Here is a 16,804-nt window from a genome sequence, read left to right on the forward strand (position 1 = left end):
AGTTTAATTACAGAAACTGATGGAAGTTTTCTCAGACAATTATGCGAAAGGACTAGAGCAGCATGGGGCAGATCTAGAAGCTCTCACACCACCCCTCTCTTTATTTCTTCTTTCTCTAATTTCCTCCTCCCTGCCATTTCCCCCCACCCTTTTTTTTTCCTTTGGTCCTCTCCGTAGATTTTGAGATAGTGAAAGGCTATTAATGACAGATCAGTTGAGAGAGCCTACAGCACATTCCTAAGATGTCCATAGCATGGTTGGAAATAATTACTTCATAAAAAGAAAATGAATCACCATTTCAAATTTCCCATAAGTCTTTGGGAACAATGCTAGGTGGAGTGCTCCAAGGCATTATACAAAGTAGAGGTTGATGCCACAGAATTGAAGGGCAGAATCCTTCTGAGCACAGGAGCTGGGCTGTAGGAGGTGGTACCCAGAGGAGTTTCTTCCTTTGAATATGTATCCTCTCAGGTTCCCACGTCTCAATCTCATTTATTCAAAGATCTCCCCTCTACAATGTTATGCAACAATTGTTGAGTTTTCAAGCTAATACTTCCTTGCCTGGTGAGAACTTTTTCCCCTGTCTCTTGTTCAAAGACATCTGCATCGTCCTATCTCTCGATTGTCTACTTGTTTAGATTGTTGTATCCAGGGGTGAAATCCAGCAGGTTCTGACAGGTTCTGGAGAACCGGTAGCAGAAAATTTGAGTAGTTTGGAGAACCGACAAATACCACCTCTGGCTGGCCCCACAAAGCCACACCACGCCACACCCACCAAGCCACGCCCACAGAACCGGTAATTAAAAAAATTGGATTTCACCACTGGTTGTATCGTGTGTGGGTAATTAGTTAGATTCACCATCTAAGACTGATAGAAACATAGCAGAGCAGTGGGGTGGCACAGTGCAGTGGTGGGATTCAATTTTTTAAAAAAAATTGTGGAAAAAGTGGAAACGTTGTGCATTTAACACAACTGGAAGATGGCTTTCAGCATCATTTTGACAAACTGTGGTATCTTGAAATATTGCAATTCTTGGACTTCCTAAATCCTAACTCACCCAGTTTGGAAGGGCCTATATTCTTAGGTGCTACCTTCATAATTCTTAGTTCTTAATAATTCTGAATTATTGTTTAGCAATAACAGTATTGCTAAACTTAATACAGTATATTAATACAGTAAGTGTAATACAAGGGACGCAGTGGCTCAGTGGCTAAAACGCTGAGCTTGTCAATTGAAAGGTTGGCAGTTCAGCAGTTCGAATCCCTGGTGCCACATAACAGGGTGAGCTTCCGTTACTTGTCCCAGCTTCTGCCAACCTAGCAGTTCGAAAGCACGTAAAAAATGCAAGGAGAAAAATAGGGACCACCTTTGGTGGGAAGGTAACAGCGTTCCATGCGCCTTTGGCATTTAGTCATGCCAGCCACATGACCACGGAGATGTCTTCAGACAGCGCTGGCTCTTTGGCTTTGAAACAGAGATGAGCACCGCCCCCTAGAGTCGGGAACGACTAGCATGTATGTGCGAGGGGAACCTTTACCTTTACCTTACACTAAAACAAGACAAAACTCGATGACTGCCTGATAGGACCAGAGTAGGCCTTACATAATGTAACAACTGGTTCGCCCAGAACTGAAAATGTGAGCGCACGTGGCAACTAAAACTTCTGCGCATGCACGTGGCAACAAAAACACAGCGATTATATAGGATGGGATAGCACCGGGGCAGGTGGGAGGGCCCAGCCGCTGCTCAGAACTACTGGTTCAGCCGAACTGGTCCGAACTGGCAGCAGCCCATCTCTGGATAGGACCTTGGAAATTGACATTTTCAATTTCCTCCCCCTTAGTTCAGAATTCTTTCTGCATTGAGAAGTGGTCTCTTCCTTATAATGGATTCTACCTATGAAAGGGGAGCTCATATGAGTCAGATGAAGAGTTTTAGGACAGCCATTCCCTTGAATCTCATTAGGGTGAGAATAGTAAAACTTTAGTCTGGTAAGATTCTGTCTCTTGGGCATAAGCAAAAAAAGAACTGAACTTTGGTTGGATTTTGTTCTATGTTGTTCTTGGTCGGGGCTGATACTTCTTTAAGCCCGTATTGTTTCAGCTAGCAGTTTTTTATTTTATCAATTCTGTTTCATTATGAATGGGTTGATTGATTAGTTTTGAACAGGCTTTGGACATAGGAAGCATAACAATACATTAAATTTCATTGAATAAACAAATAATTAGGGGTCCAGGATTGATTATTATTTAATCTGAAAAGTGGTCTCTACAGCAGAACACTCTTAAAATTTGCCGTTGACATTTGATACAATTATTCACATAAGTAGCATAAGACATAACATCTCTTCATTGTAGTGAAGTATCTTATTCACATCACTTCGTATATGATACCATAACTGTTTCACTTTTATCAGTATCCTCATAATCATACCACAGGCTGTCAAAAAGAATGCATCTTCCCTGACCTTAAATGCACAATTTTTCCCTTTTTTTCAGTCAACGTTTCCATTTTATTTATTTATTTTTTAAAAAAATCTGTACTTTACAATGGCACACCTGGAATCCCAGCTCCATCTCCCCACCCCACACCCCCATCCCGGATCTGATCTGAAACAAAGAGAACTGTGATAGTGGCGAACATCTGTAGCTCAGGTGTAGGTTGAGGGTGGAAGTTTGTTCTCTGAGCTTGCGGTTGGTTTCCAAACATTAAATTACCAGGCTGGGTAACATCTGCTGAAGATGCTACCTAGCCTGGTAGTGAAACATTCGGAAACCAACCAGTGGTGGGACTTGAATAACAAACGGTTCTCTGGCTGGGTAGGCATGGCCAGTTGGTGATGTAACTGACTGGGTGGGTGACATCACTCATCACACCAAGCCCAGCCTCCTGGCCACTCGCCTCAAAGGCAGAGGTAGGATTCAGCCGGTTGGGGCTAATCCAGTGGTGGGATTCAAGTAATTTAACAACCGGTTCTCTGCCCCAATTATTTCTTCCAACAACCACTTTGCCAAACTGCTCAGAAAGTTAACAACCAGTTCTCCCGAAGTGGTGCGAACCGGATGAATCCCACCACTGGGCTAATCCACTGGCTGGCCCTGACCCCGCTTGTTATTTGGCCTGTTTTTGGCTGGGTTTTTTTTTTTTTTTTGGCCATTTGCAGGCCATTTTGGGGCAATTTTCAACCATTTTTGGGCCATTTTCAGTCCGTTTTTCGGGCCATTTGCAAGCCATTTTTTGGGCCATCTCCAGCCATTTTGGGGCCATTTTCAGGCCGTTTTTTCAGGCCATTTTTCTGGCCGTTTTCAGGCTGTTTTCCAGGCCATTCCCAGGCTGTTTTTGGCCCAAAAAATGGCCCAAAACGGGCCAAAAAATGGCTGGAAAATGGCCTGGAAAACAGGTTGAAAAACAAGTGGGGTTGGGAGACCAGCCAATGGTGGGATTTGCCAGTTTGATGAACTGTGCAGAATCTTAACTACTGGTTCACCTGAACCAGTGCAAACCAGCAGCAGCCTCTGAAATCAGCACCTCTGAAACCAACCCGCAAGCTTAGAGAACAAACCTCCACCCTTACAAAGAGGTCTGTTTGGGTTAAAATAAAATCTAATTTTGATTTAATTGCCATGTAAATGAAAGGGATATTAAATTGAATTAATAAAAGTTATGTGGCCCTCTTTATAGATCGAAAAGCTTTGTTTCAATGTGATATTGTACCTTTCGTTTGAGAGGCATCTTAGAGAGGCCATAAGAATATTCATGTTTGCCTTTCAGAAGCGTCCTGCCAGTTCTCCTCTTTCTTGCCTCTCTTTTTCGGAACCCTGGGTGGGGGTTTATGTGGTGGAATCTGGTGCTGAGTTGCAGGATGGAGAAACTTGTTCTCAAGTCAATAATAGACAAATCAGCCTTGAGTCCTGGTTATGTAGAAAGAGGCCCAGAAGGGATCCTCTCTAAAATCTCAACAGGATTTATCTCATAGTTATGCAGAGTGTGCTTTAGTCTGGTAGTACAGGGGCTTAAGGCACCCTGTTATTAAGCTTGTTAAGACCAGCTGCCTGCAATTACTGCAGGGTTCGAATCTCGCCAAGGCTCAAGGTTGACTCAGCCTTCCATCCTTTCTAAGGCAGGTGAAATGAGGACCCAGTTTGTGGGGGCAATAAGCTGACTTTGTATAAATATACAAAAGGATGAAGGCTATTGCTGAGCACATTGTAAGCCGCCCTGAGTCTTCGGAGAAGGGCGGCATATAAATCAAATTAAAAAAAAAAAAAAAGTCTGGCAAGATTCCTGTCTTATGGACCAAATGCAATGAACAAACTACTCTGAGCAATTCATCATGTTCTTTTTGGTTCTTTGAACTGGACAGTCTTGGGGGCTTACCACTTTTTTTCCCACACCTTGCAGAAAGGCAGGGAGACTACCCTATCTCCAACCTTTCACCTGCTAGATATGTCAAACTATCACTGCCATCTCACCACGCAAAAGTGCACAGGCCAGTGGTGACATCCAATTTTTTTTTTACTACCAGTTCTGTGGGCATGGCTTGGTGGGCGAGGTGTGGCGGGGTCGGTGTGGCATGTGGGAATGGCAGGGGAAGGATACTGCAAAATCTCCATTCCCTCCCCACTCCAGGGGAAGGATACTACAAAATCCTCATTCCCTCCCCACTCCAGGGGAAGGATACTGCAAAATCCCCATTCCCTCTCCACTCCTGGGGGAAGGATATTGCAAAATCTCCATTCCCATCCCACTCTGGGGCCAGCCAGAGGTGGTATTTGCCGGTTCTCCGAATTATTCAAATTTTCCGCTACTGGTTCTCCGAATTACTCAAATTTTCCGCTACTGGTTCTCCAAACTGCTCAAAATTTCCGCTACTGGTTCTCCGAACTGCTCAAAATTTCCGCTATCGGTTCTCCGAACTGCTCAAAATTTCCGCTACCGGTTCTCCAGAACCTATCAGAACCTGCTGGATTTCACCCCTGGCACAGCCCCTTCTAGATGGAGATAAAGAGATTCTACCACATAACCTCCTTATAGTAGGCAAAAGACACGATTCACTCTCTGCTTTGAAATTGCAGGTTTCTTAGACCTCATGTTCAACATAGTCCAAGAACTGGATCCATGAGGACATTTCCGAGGCAATCAACAAATCAATCAATTCAAGGAAAAAAGGTAGTCGGAGTATTGGCTTACTTGTAGACGTGTATACTAGTGAACTGGGGGCACTGTACATGGGAGATCCTTCTTGATTTGCCTGGCACAGGAGCACCCTGCCTATGAAAGAGAAAAAAAGAGAGACAGAGAAAGACAGAAAGTGTTCTGAGATTGGGAGCACATATATGAAAAATATATTACAGAGTTATGCAAAACCAAAATAGTTTTTTTGACATATTCAGTAAGTTATATTTGCTCTTCTGTCTGTGCAAATCTACCTGCAGCAGAAGGTCCCATCCTAATCCTTTCCCCACCCCACAATAATTTCCACCTAGAGTGACCAAAAGATAAGAGACCTGAGTTTTGTAGCCCGTAAATACCAGAAACTTCTCAGATTAAGGAAGACTGGTCTATTGATAGCAGTAGCAGTTAGACTTATATACCGCTTCAAAGTGCTTTACAGTCCCCTCTAAGCAGTTTAGAGAGTCAGCATATTGCCCCCAACAATCTGGGTCCTCATTTTATCCACCTTGGAAGGATGGAAGGCTGAGTCAACCTTGAGCAGGTCAGGATCGAACTGCTGGCAGTGGGAAGAGTTAGCCTGCAATACTGCATTCTAACCACTGCGCACCATGGAAGGAAGGGAGGGAGGGAGGGAGGGAGGGCACTAGCAATAGCCCTTAGACTTATATACCACTTCATAGTGCTTTTACAGCCCTCTCTAAGTGGTTTACAGAGTCAGCATATTGCCCCCAACAATCTGGGTCCTCATTTTACCGACCTCGGAAGGATGGAAGGCTGAGTCAACCTTGAGCCTGGTGAGATTTGATCTGCCAAACTGCAGGCAGCCAGTGATCAGCAGAAGTAACCTGCAGTACCACACTCTAACCACTGCTCCACCGGGGCTCATTTTCTCATTGACAGCTTCTCTCACCCAGTATAAATACCTTCATTTTACATTAAGGAAGATCAACCCATCCCAACTTGCCACACTGAAGCAAACACACAATAGAGTTTGATGTTATTTATTTATTTATTTATTTAATTTGTATAATCTGCATGTTGTGCAGCCTGGCTCAGTAATTGCATTCTTATCTTCCTGGCATTGGTAGGGAAACCATCTTTAGGAGTCATGGATACCTCAGAAATATTAGTACACACCTGTGCTATATTGGACAACCTATTACTGGGCTAAACTACCCATTTTGCTGGAGTAAGCTAATCATCCCCCGAAGTAATAAGAAAAGAAAGAGATAAAAGATTTCTGGATTATGAGTCTCTCCATTTGTAACCTAGTGGTAAAGGTACCCCTCACACATACATGCTAGTCGTTCCCGACTCTAGGGGGCGGCCGTTTCAAAGTCGAAGAGCCAGTGCTGTCCGAAGACATCTCCGTGGTCATGTGGCCGGCATGACTCAATGCCAAAGACCCACGAAACGCTGTTACCTTTCCACCAAAGGTGGTCCCAATTTTTCTACTTGCATTTTTTACATGCTTTCGAACTGCTAGGTTGGCAGAAGCTGGGAGAAGTCACAGGAGCTCACCCCTGTTACATGGCACTAGGGATTCAAACCGCTGAACTGCCGACCTTTTGATCGACAAGCTCAGCGTCTTAGTCACTGATCCACCGTGTCCCCTACATCTGTAACCCTACTGTTTCTAGAAATTGAGAAGTTGTCATTTTCAGAAAGAGGAAATAATAAATCTACATTCATTATTGCATTCACCATAGAATTAACAGTGAGGTTTGGAACAGACAGGAATAAAGAGATAAAAATCTTACTATTGAAAGATTGGCAGTATTCCAGTCGATACTGTTCATGCCAGGGAAAGACTGAGAAATTAGCCTTGTCTACAGTACATTAGAAAATATTCCACTGAAATATTTCGCCAAAGTTGAAGAAACGGCTAGACAATCTCAGCTCTCAGTTTTAACTGCAAGGGCTATTATAATACAACATTATTTCTTTCCAAATGTGGCTATTTTTCACATTCTTCTTTTTTTTTTAATCATCTAAATGTTTTTGAGCAAACGGGTTGCAAAATAGATTAAGTTGCTTTCTAAATACAGAGAAATTAACCCAATATTGTTTAATATTAGTTACGTTAATTATACATAGATGTTTGCTTCCAAACATTAAAAAAAATAAAGCTGTTGCCATTGTTTTTAAAAATGTAGTGTTAAAAGTATTATCATACAAATGGTGAAAATCCAAGCTAGATTAACAGCTCTGATGGCAGTTAATGTGTTTCTAAAACTTCTGAGGAGCTGTTACAACCCATTATGGCTGAAATATTGGTGTATGAAAAATTAATAAAGCCAGCAGAAAATGGAATTTGGCATCTGTGCTAGCTATTTACACAGAAAGAATCACCCAGAATTAATTATGCCCTCTGTTACATTCTAATGAGTTTTTCATTAAAATGTACACTATTATGGAAACTAAACAAGGATTATTCAAACAAAAATGCCAACAGATGTTTGTTTTTTTCCAAAAGAAAAAGAGGGAGAGAGATTAAAATTAGTTAATTGGTTGTACATTTATATCTAGCGCAGGGTTAATCGAACTCTATTCATCATACCGTTTATGTATATTTTGCAAAGAAAACAATATACGTGGAATTATGTATTAATGCTTGGCCAATGTTTTCTCTGGCATTTTCCCCCCTTGGGCTGCTTCTTCAATGGAATGGAAAAGAAATTGTTACATTTTTAAAACCTTCTTCTTCTTTTTAAAGGAGATATTTGATCTCTTTTAAATCTGGATTGGGTTGACTTATTTTCCAAAGCCCCAGAAGGTGTGACAAAAAAAAAGGCAATGGGTGAAAAGCTCATTAAAGAGAGAACCAACTTAGATTTAAGGAGAAATTTCCCCAACAATGAGAATTATTAATCAATGGCACAGTTTGCCTCCCAGAACTCTGAGTTACTGGAAGATTTCAAAATTTTGGATAGCCGTTTGCCTGGGATGATATCAAGTCTTCTGCCTTAATCAGAGGGTTGGACTAGAAGACATCAGAAACAGTGGTGGAATTCAATTTTTTTTACTACCGGTTCTGTGGATGTGGCTTGGTGGGCGTGGCAGGGGAAGGCTATTGCAAAATCTCTATTCCCACCACACTCCAGGGAAAGGATACTGCAAAATCCCCATTCCCTCCCCACTCCTGCGGTAATGATATTGCAAAATCTCTATTCCCACCCCACTCCAGGGAAAGGATACTGCAAAATCCCCATTCCCTCCCCACTCCTGCAGGAAGGATATTGCAAAATCTCTATTCCCACCCCACTCCAGGGAAAGGATACTGCAAAATCCCCATTCCCTCCCCACTCCTGCAGGAAGGATATATATATACATATATATATATATATATATGTGTGTGTGTGTGTGTGTGTGTGTGTGTGTGTGTGTGTGTGTGTGTATGTATGTATGTATGTATGTGTATGTATGTATGTATGTATGTATATATATATATATATATATATATATATATATATATATATATATGTAGGTCTTTGGTTATTCGGGTCTTCTCCCACGTAAAATTGGAAGTGTCTTGGCGACGTTTCGACGAAGTCTCATTCGTCATCTTCAGGCTGGTGTTCTCGGCTTCGTGCTTCCAGGAGCAATGTGAGATCGCAGCTGTCTCTTCCTTTTAACTGCTAGTGGAGGTGTGAGCTGATTGGGTGGGAACTTGGCTGTGTTCTGATTGGGTGGAGGTGTGTTCTGATTGGTTAGGGGCTTGGCTGTGCTCTGATTGGCTGGGGTTGTGTTCTGTTTGGGTGGGGGCTTGGTTGTGCCCAGCTTAGTCTGAGTTGCAGGGGGATTTGAGCTGGTGAGCTGCATTGTTGTTGTTTGGCTTCGTGTTTGTGGCCATGCGAGCTCTTCATGGTGGGTGTCAGTCTGCTTCATGTATGGATTGGAGGGGTTTAAAGTGGCTAATGATGCAGCTGCGGTCTGGCTTCTGGTCCTTGGTCGTGGCTCATTATCAGTGTGGGTTTGAGTCTGCTTTCTGCGTGGATGTGTGGTGGTGGCATCAGGTGTGGCACTCGTGAGTGTGGGTCTGGTGTCATTCGTCGTGTTAGGGACTCGTTTGTCAATAAGGGCGGGTTTCCAAATGGCTGGTAGGCGGGAGGTATCGTCTCGTTTGTTCATGCTGTGTGGGTGTTTTTCTATCTCGATGGCTTCTCTGATTATTCTGTTGTTCAAGTGTTCAGTTTTGGCGATAGTTCTGGTCTTTTTAAAGTCAATATCATGTTCTGTGGCTTTAAGGTGTTGGACCAGGGAAGAAGTTGGTTCCTCTTTTCTGACTGAGTTCTTGTGTTCTTCTATGCGTGCACTTATTCGTCTGTTGGTTTGTCCGATGTATGTGGTGGGGCAGGCGGTGCATGGGATTTCATATACTCCTTGATTTTCTAACTCAATTTTGTCTTTGGGGTTCCTTAGGATGGTGGATATTTTTCGGTTTGTGCAGAATGCTGTCTTGATGTTATGTTTGTGGAGGATTTTGCTTATTCTGTCTGTGGTGCCTTTTATGTATGGGAGGAGGGCTTTGCCGTTTTCTTGTTCTCTGTCTTGGATTTTAGTGGGGGTTTCTTTTTGGATTAGGTTGGTGATCTTATTTCTTTGGAATCCATTGGATGTGAGTACGTTAGTGAGGGTGTGTAGTTCGGTTTTTAGGTGTTGTTCGTCAGCTAAGCGTTTTGTTCTGGAAATGAGTGTCTTGGCTACAGAGTTGATCTGGGCAGGGTGGTGGTGTGAGAGTGCGTGCAGATAGCGGTTTGTGTGTGTTTTCTTCTGGTATATAGTGTGTCCTAGGGAGCCATTGGATTTTCTGTAGACTAAGACATCCAGGAAGGGAAGTTGGTTGTTCACTTCTGTTTCCATGGTGAATTGTATTTTGGGGTGTAGGCTGTTGAGGTGTGTGAGGAAGTTGTCCAGTTTTTCTTTCCCATGTGGCCAGATTATGAAGGTGTCGTCCACATATCTGAGCCAGAGTTTGGGTTTGTGATCAGATTTTTCTAGAGCTTGGGTTTCAAAGGATTCCATATAGAGGTTGGCAATGACAGGTGAGAGGGGTGATCCCATGGGTGCTCCTTCTGTTTGTTTGTATTTCTGTCCATTATAGATGAAGTATGTGTTGGATAGGCAGTGGTTGGTCAGATCTAAGATGTGCTTGGGGGGGTTATATTTGTTTTGGATAACTGTCAAGGCTTCTTTGATTGGTACTTGGGTGAAGAGGGATATGACATCAAAGCTCACGAGTAGGTCACTGGGCTGTAAGTTTTGTTGCTTTATGATGTCTATGAACTGGAATGAGTTTTTTACGTATGAGGTGATGGATTCTGCATAGGGCTGTAGTTGTTTGGCGAGAAATTTGGCTAGGTTTTGTAGAGGTGAGCCTATGGAGCTGACTATGGGTCTAAGTGGGGTTCCTTCTTTGTGTATCTTGGGGAGACCATAAAGCTCGAAATCGAAATCGACTCGAAATCACCAATATCCTCTGCACCAGCAAGCCACCCAAAAGTAACTTACCCAAAGAGGAACAGACAGCACTACTTAACCTGAAAGAAGACACCAGCATAATAATCCTACCAGCAGACAAGGGCAATGCCACGGTGGTTATGAACACATCTGACTACCAAACCAAATTAACCAACCTACTCCAAGACTCCATATACAAACCCCTAAACACAGACCCCACCACCTACCTGGAAAAAACCACAAGATCCAAAATAAAAGCCTCCCCCATCAGCGAAGAGATTCAGCAAAGAATCATACCCAGAGAGAAATCATCCAGATGCCCTAAGCTTTATGGTCTCCCCAAGATACACAAAGAAGGAACCCCACTTAGACCCATAGTCAGCTCCATAGGCTCACCTCTACAAAACCTAGCCAAATTTCTCGCCAAACAACTACAGCCTATGCAGAATCCATCACCTCATACGTAAAAAACTCATTCCAGTTCATAGACATCATAAAGCAACAAAACTTACAGCCCAGCGACCTACTCATGAGCTTTGATGTCATATCCCTCTTCACCCAAGTACCAATCAAAGAAGCCTTGACAGTTATCCAAAACAAATATAACCCCCCCAAGCACATCTTAGATCTGACCAACCACTGCCTATCCAACACATACTTCATCTATAATGGACAGAAATACAAACAAACAGAAGGAGCACCCATGGGATCACCCCTCTCACCTGTCATTGCCAACCTCTATATGGAAGTGGGTGTGGCCCACTGAGGGCGCCTTAAGAGGTAGAAATAGCTATCTGGGTCTCCCAGGAAGCAACACAGAGTTGCAGTTTGTCAGCAGAAAAAGGGCCCAAGAACTTGTGAATGAGATTTCACAGAACCTAGGGCTGAAGAACAACTAAGTTTACATAGGTAAAACCTGGCTAGAAAGAATATGCACATAAAAGCCTATGAAAAAAGAAAAAAGATACATTATGCCTTTACAGGGAGGATAATTGGGAAGTGGGTGTGGCCCACTGAGGACGCCTTAAGAGGTAGAAATAGCTATCTCGGTCTCCCAGGAAGCAACACAGAGTTGCAGTTTGTCAGCAGAAAAAGGGCCCAAGAACTTGTGAATGAGATTTCACAGAACCTAGGGCTGAAGAACAACTAAGTTTACATAGGTAAAACCTGGCTAGAAAGAATATGCATATATATATATATACATATATATATATGTATGTATGTTTTTCTTCTAGCCAGGTTTTCCCTACGTAGCCAAGGTTTTTTTGTAGCTCCAGCTCAGTAGAATCACATCTACTCGGTTCTGGGCTTTTTTCCTTTCTAACACCTAGCAAGCTCTAACTGCTAGGTGGGAGACCTAAATAGATCCATTTCTAGCTCGTTAGCTGTCATCAGTAGGCCACACCCATATCTTATGTATCCTCCCTGTAAAGGTACAGTATCAATTTTCTTACTTCTTCGTAGGGTTTATGTGTGTTTTTCTTCTAGCCAGGTTTTATATATATATTTGATTTATATGCCGCCCTTCTCCAGAGACTCAGGGCAGCTTACAATGCATTAAGTAATAGCCTTCATACTTTTGTATATTTTATACAAAGTCAGCTTATTGCCCCCACAAACTGGGTCCTCAATTTACCTACCTTAGAAAGGATGGAAGGCTGAGTCAACATTGGGCCTGGTGAGATTCGAATTTACAGTAATTGCAGACAGCTGGTGTTAATCACAATGCTATCAGTCTGCTGAGCCACCAGGCCCTTGCAAAATCTTTATTCCCACCCCACTACAGGGAAAGGATACTGCAAAATCCCCATTCCCTCCCCACTCCTGCGGTAAGGATATTGCAAAATCTCCATTCCCACCCCACTCTAGGGCTAGCCAGAGGTGGTATTTGCCGGTTCTCCGAACTGCTCAAAATTTCTGCTACTGGTTCTCCATAACTTGCTGAATTTCACTCCTGCTCAGAAGGCAGGAGAAGAAGCCATGGAAGGTAACTAACCAAGGAGAGAAGCAACCTAGAATTAAGGAGAAATTTCCTGACGGTGGCAACAGTTAACTAGTGGAATGGCTTGCCTTCAGAAGTTGTAGGTGCTCCATCTATGGAAGCTTTTAAGAAGGGACTGGACAGTCACTTATCTGGAATGGAATAGGATATGCTGCTTGAGCAGGGGGTTGGACTAGAAGACTTCCAAGCTCCTTTCCAACTCTGTTATTATTCTCTGCTATATATCTACATCTATAGCAACATCTAGATCTATAGCTATAGCTATGTCATCTATCTATTCATCCATCCATTATCCATCCATCCATCCATCCATCCATCCATCCATCCAGTGGTGGGATTCAAATAATTTAACAACTGGTTCTCTGCCCTAATGACCGGCTAGGTAGGCGTGTCTCAGTGGTCATGTGACCGTGTAGGCATGGCCAACTCAATGTCACTCACGTTGTTAACGCCTTAGCTGTTACAATGTAATAAGGGTTAACCAGAGAGGCAGTTTCTGTAAACAAGGCAATAAAGATTAGGCTAGAAACAATAGCAGAATGTTTCCTTCCTGCCTTCCTTACAGGAATAGCCCCATAAAGTGGGGAAAAAAAAACAAGATAAGATTTCTTCCAACAACCAGTTCTCTGAACTGCTTAGAAAGTTAACAACCGGTTCTCCCGAATAGGTGCGAACTGGCTGAATCCCACCACTGCATCCATCCATCCACCCATTCCATTTTTATCTGTGAATCATAACATGCTCTTATTGCATATATTCTGTTTTGGAAAGAAAGCCTATTTATTCAGAGCTTCACAATCCTGTAGGACATTAGGGAGAAGCAAACCCAAAGGCCGATGACATGCGCCAAATATGGTTCTTCTTTGGTTTGCCCCAAGAATAACTTAGCGGCTTTTCTCTTTGATGTGTCAGTTATAGGCCAACCAAACAGTTCACAACACAAAGCCGATCACTTCTTAAAGATCAAGAGTTGCTTTTCCTGCTCTATTTCAACTCCCAAGGTCCTTCAGCTAAACCTGTCCCAATGGAACCCTTGAGTAATTTGTGTTAAAGTATTAATCTGCTAAGGGAATAGAGAACACCACACTATTGAGGGAATATGGGAAACTGTGCCACAGTAATGCATGTACAACAGCGCGCTACATGTATTAATCATATTACCAACAACTGTGCAATTACTGTACGGAGTCAAGAGCATCTCTCAGGGGCAGGAGGGGGAAAAATGATAAAGGTAGCCTTGCTGCCAAGAATCTCAGTAGCTCGGAAGGGCAAATGTTGCAACTGAACAAAATAATAATAATAATAATAATAATAATAATAATAATAATAATAATACTAAGCATAGCTTAATTGCCTTTACGAATGCTGGAAACAGCATCATAATATTGCTGTTCTTCCATCTAAGAAGAGAGTTACCAAATGACACATCTGTAGCTTGTAAGACTCCATTTTATGAAGATCAGAGTGTCTTGATAAAAAAATGCAGCACACTGGATAGAAAAATGCATTTTTTCCCCCAAGCCAGAAAGTTGTCACCTTTGTCCAGGACCCTTCATGTCTTGGAGATCTCCTGGGTTTGTTTCTGCATCTCTTTGACCAGGGGTGTCAAACTGGATTTCTTTGAGGGCCAGATCAGCAATGTAGCTCTCCTCCGCCAGCAGGGAAGGGAGCAGGGGGGAGGTGGGACAGACATTTCTTGCAGCACTCTGATGGCCGAAACAGGGTGCGGTCCCGTTTTTGGCTTGAATGGCCTCCTGAGGCACTTTACCAACCAAAACAGGATGCGGAGGGGGGACATGTGACCCATTTTGGGGTTCGTCCTTTGATATTTACAGGCTTGCCCCACGGGCCAGATTTAAGCACCCAGTGGGCCGCATCCAGCCTGCAGGCCTTGAGTTTGACACCTGGTCTTAGACATTAAAGAAAATTGGCACAAAAAAAAAAAGCATCTGGCAATCTACACTAGCACTGTATAATTTGTCTATAACTTTATGCTGAATGAAACAAAGAAGTCATTTGAAAAGACGTCATATAATGGCAATTATGCATTAATTTTTTTTCTGGTCATTAGTTCAATGGGCTTAAGCCTACAAGAGGAGGGCATGAAAATCACTTTTAGATCAGGCTGTTTCAGGCAGGGCAGGTATCGGTTATTATTCAGTCAAAGTGTTTAGATGTGGCATGTGGAATATGCCAAAAATAATGAGAAAATCCAATTTAGTACTGAAAATCAGAAGAAAGATTCATTGTTCCTGAGCAGGAGGAAGCTTCTGAGAAGGTTCAGCTAAAAGAGGCCACAGAGGAGGTCAACTCAAAAAGGCAGGTAGAGAGGAAGGAAGGAAGAAGGTTTACCCAGGGAAATTGGGAGCAGGTTCCCAAAAGAATAGGGGCTCCATTGTATTTTTCTGTATTTTTCTGGCATTAGTAGTTGCCACGAGTAGTTGCCTCATGGTCAAACAAATTTAATTGTTGTTGTTGTTAGTTGCGAAGTCGTGTCCAACCCATCGCAACCCCATGGACAACGTTCCTAAAGGCCTTCCTGACCTCTACCATCCCCCGGAGTCCATTTAAGCTCACGCTGACTGCTTCAGTGACTCCATCCAGCCACCTCATTCTCTGTCATCCCCTTCTTCTTTTGCCCTCCATTGTTCCCAGTGTTACGCTCTTCTCCAGTGAGTCCTTCCTTCTCATTAGGTGGCTAAAGTATTTGAGTTTCATCTTCAGGATCTGGCCTTCTAAAGAGCAGTCAGGGTTGATCTCCTCTAGGACTGACCGGTTGGATCTCCTTGCAGTCCAAGGGACTCGCAGGAGTCTTCTCCAGCACCAGAGTTCAAAGGCCTCCATTCGTTGGCGCTCAGCCTTCCTTAAGGTCCAACTTTCACAGCCATACATTGCAACTGGGAAAACCATCACCTTGACTATACACACTTTATAAATTTAATATTAAATGGCTAAGAGCAGGAAAGTTGAAGAAAGAGGCTAATTCTGGCTGCAGAAGACCAAATCTTAAGAACAACAGCATAGAAAGCCCAAATTGAGAAGACAGCAACAGACAGCAAGGGCCACTTCTTTAAAGAAGCTGAAGAGGAAGTGGTGGGCCACCTGTTTAGATGCTGAAAGAAGATCGCACAGACCAACCATTAACAATGGCATGACAACGGTAGCAACAATGGTGCATTGGAAGCATCTTCAAGAAATACTGTTTGTCTGAAAACAAGAACTGGTGGGATTATAAAATATAGAAAGGCATAGAAATTGAAGAAGCCAAATTGCTCTGGGACTTCAGAATTCAGAGGCACTTGCCACATAACACCCCAGACTAAACAATTATCAATAAGAAAGACAACAAAGTCTGGATACTGGATGTGGACATACCTGGAGATAGCAAAAATAGAAGAGAAAGTACTAGAGACGAGAACAAAAACCTGCAAATAGAAATAGAATGACAAATGGCAAAAGAAAGCAAACATCGATTAACAGTCATAGGCACCTTGGGTGCCTTCCCCAAACGACTGGAGCATCACTTGGAGACCATTGGCACTGATAAATTCACCATTTGTCAATTGCAAAAGGCAGCTTAACTCAGAACAGCTTACACCCCGTGACAATACCTCTGACATCATAAAACATCAACATCTGCCTATCCCAGATCCTTAGGAAGGATTCAATGGGTGGACAAAAATGTCAAATCCAGTCTGACCATCTGGCTGACTGTGTGATGAACCAAAATAAATAACTAATCAACATCCAGTAGTTTTGAATAGATATATTGAATTGATATATTGACAAATATACATGACCTGTGGTGGCGCAGTTGTTAGAATGCTAATTCTGCTGACTGCCAACTGCCAGCAGTTCGATCCTGACTGGCTCAAGGTTGACTCTGCCTTCCATCCTTCTGAGGTCAGTAAAATGAGGACCCAGATTGTTGGGGGCGATAGGCTGACCCTGTAAACTTCTTAGAGAGGACTGCAAAGCACTGTGAAGCGGTATATAAATCTAACTGTTATTAATATTGATATATATATATTGTATGAAACATGGCCACTTGGACAGCTCTCCTGTGCTGATTGTTTATTATTCTACTCAAGTTGCCATCCTCCTTCTCCTTAAAAAAAAACCCAGGATAGTAAAATCTGTTTTGACTGAAGAACTGTATGCATTTT

At 42.8% G+C, this 16,804-nt stretch overlaps 1 protein-coding gene across 20 annotated transcripts in view; it reads right to left on the reverse strand.

Moving 5' to 3' along the window:
• RBFOX1 (RNA binding fox-1 homolog 1) overlaps positions 1 to 16,804 on the reverse strand; it is a 2,479,215-nt gene that overhangs the window by 131,416 nt on the left and 2,330,995 nt on the right. For 17 of the 20 annotated variants that reach the window (XR_015729837.1, XR_015729838.1, XM_060692986.2 and 14 more), the window contains one exon: positions 5,192 to 5,272. The exons of the other annotated variants lie outside the window; for them this stretch is intronic. Coding sequence is in view for 15 of the 17 variants with exons in the window: in XM_060692986.2 (XP_060548969.1) it covers positions 5,192 to 5,272 (81 nt within the window). In the remaining 2 variants the exon portion in view is untranslated. The remainder of the gene's footprint in view (positions 1 to 5,191; positions 5,273 to 16,804) is intronic. 20 annotated transcript variants of the gene reach the window in all.

Source organism: Pantherophis guttatus, chromosome 14 (assembly GCF_059756535.1).
Source record: "Pantherophis guttatus breed Tessera chromosome 14, ASM5975653v1, whole genome shotgun sequence".
NCBI classification, from domain to species: Eukaryota; Metazoa; Chordata; class Lepidosauria; order Squamata; family Colubridae; genus Pantherophis; species Pantherophis guttatus.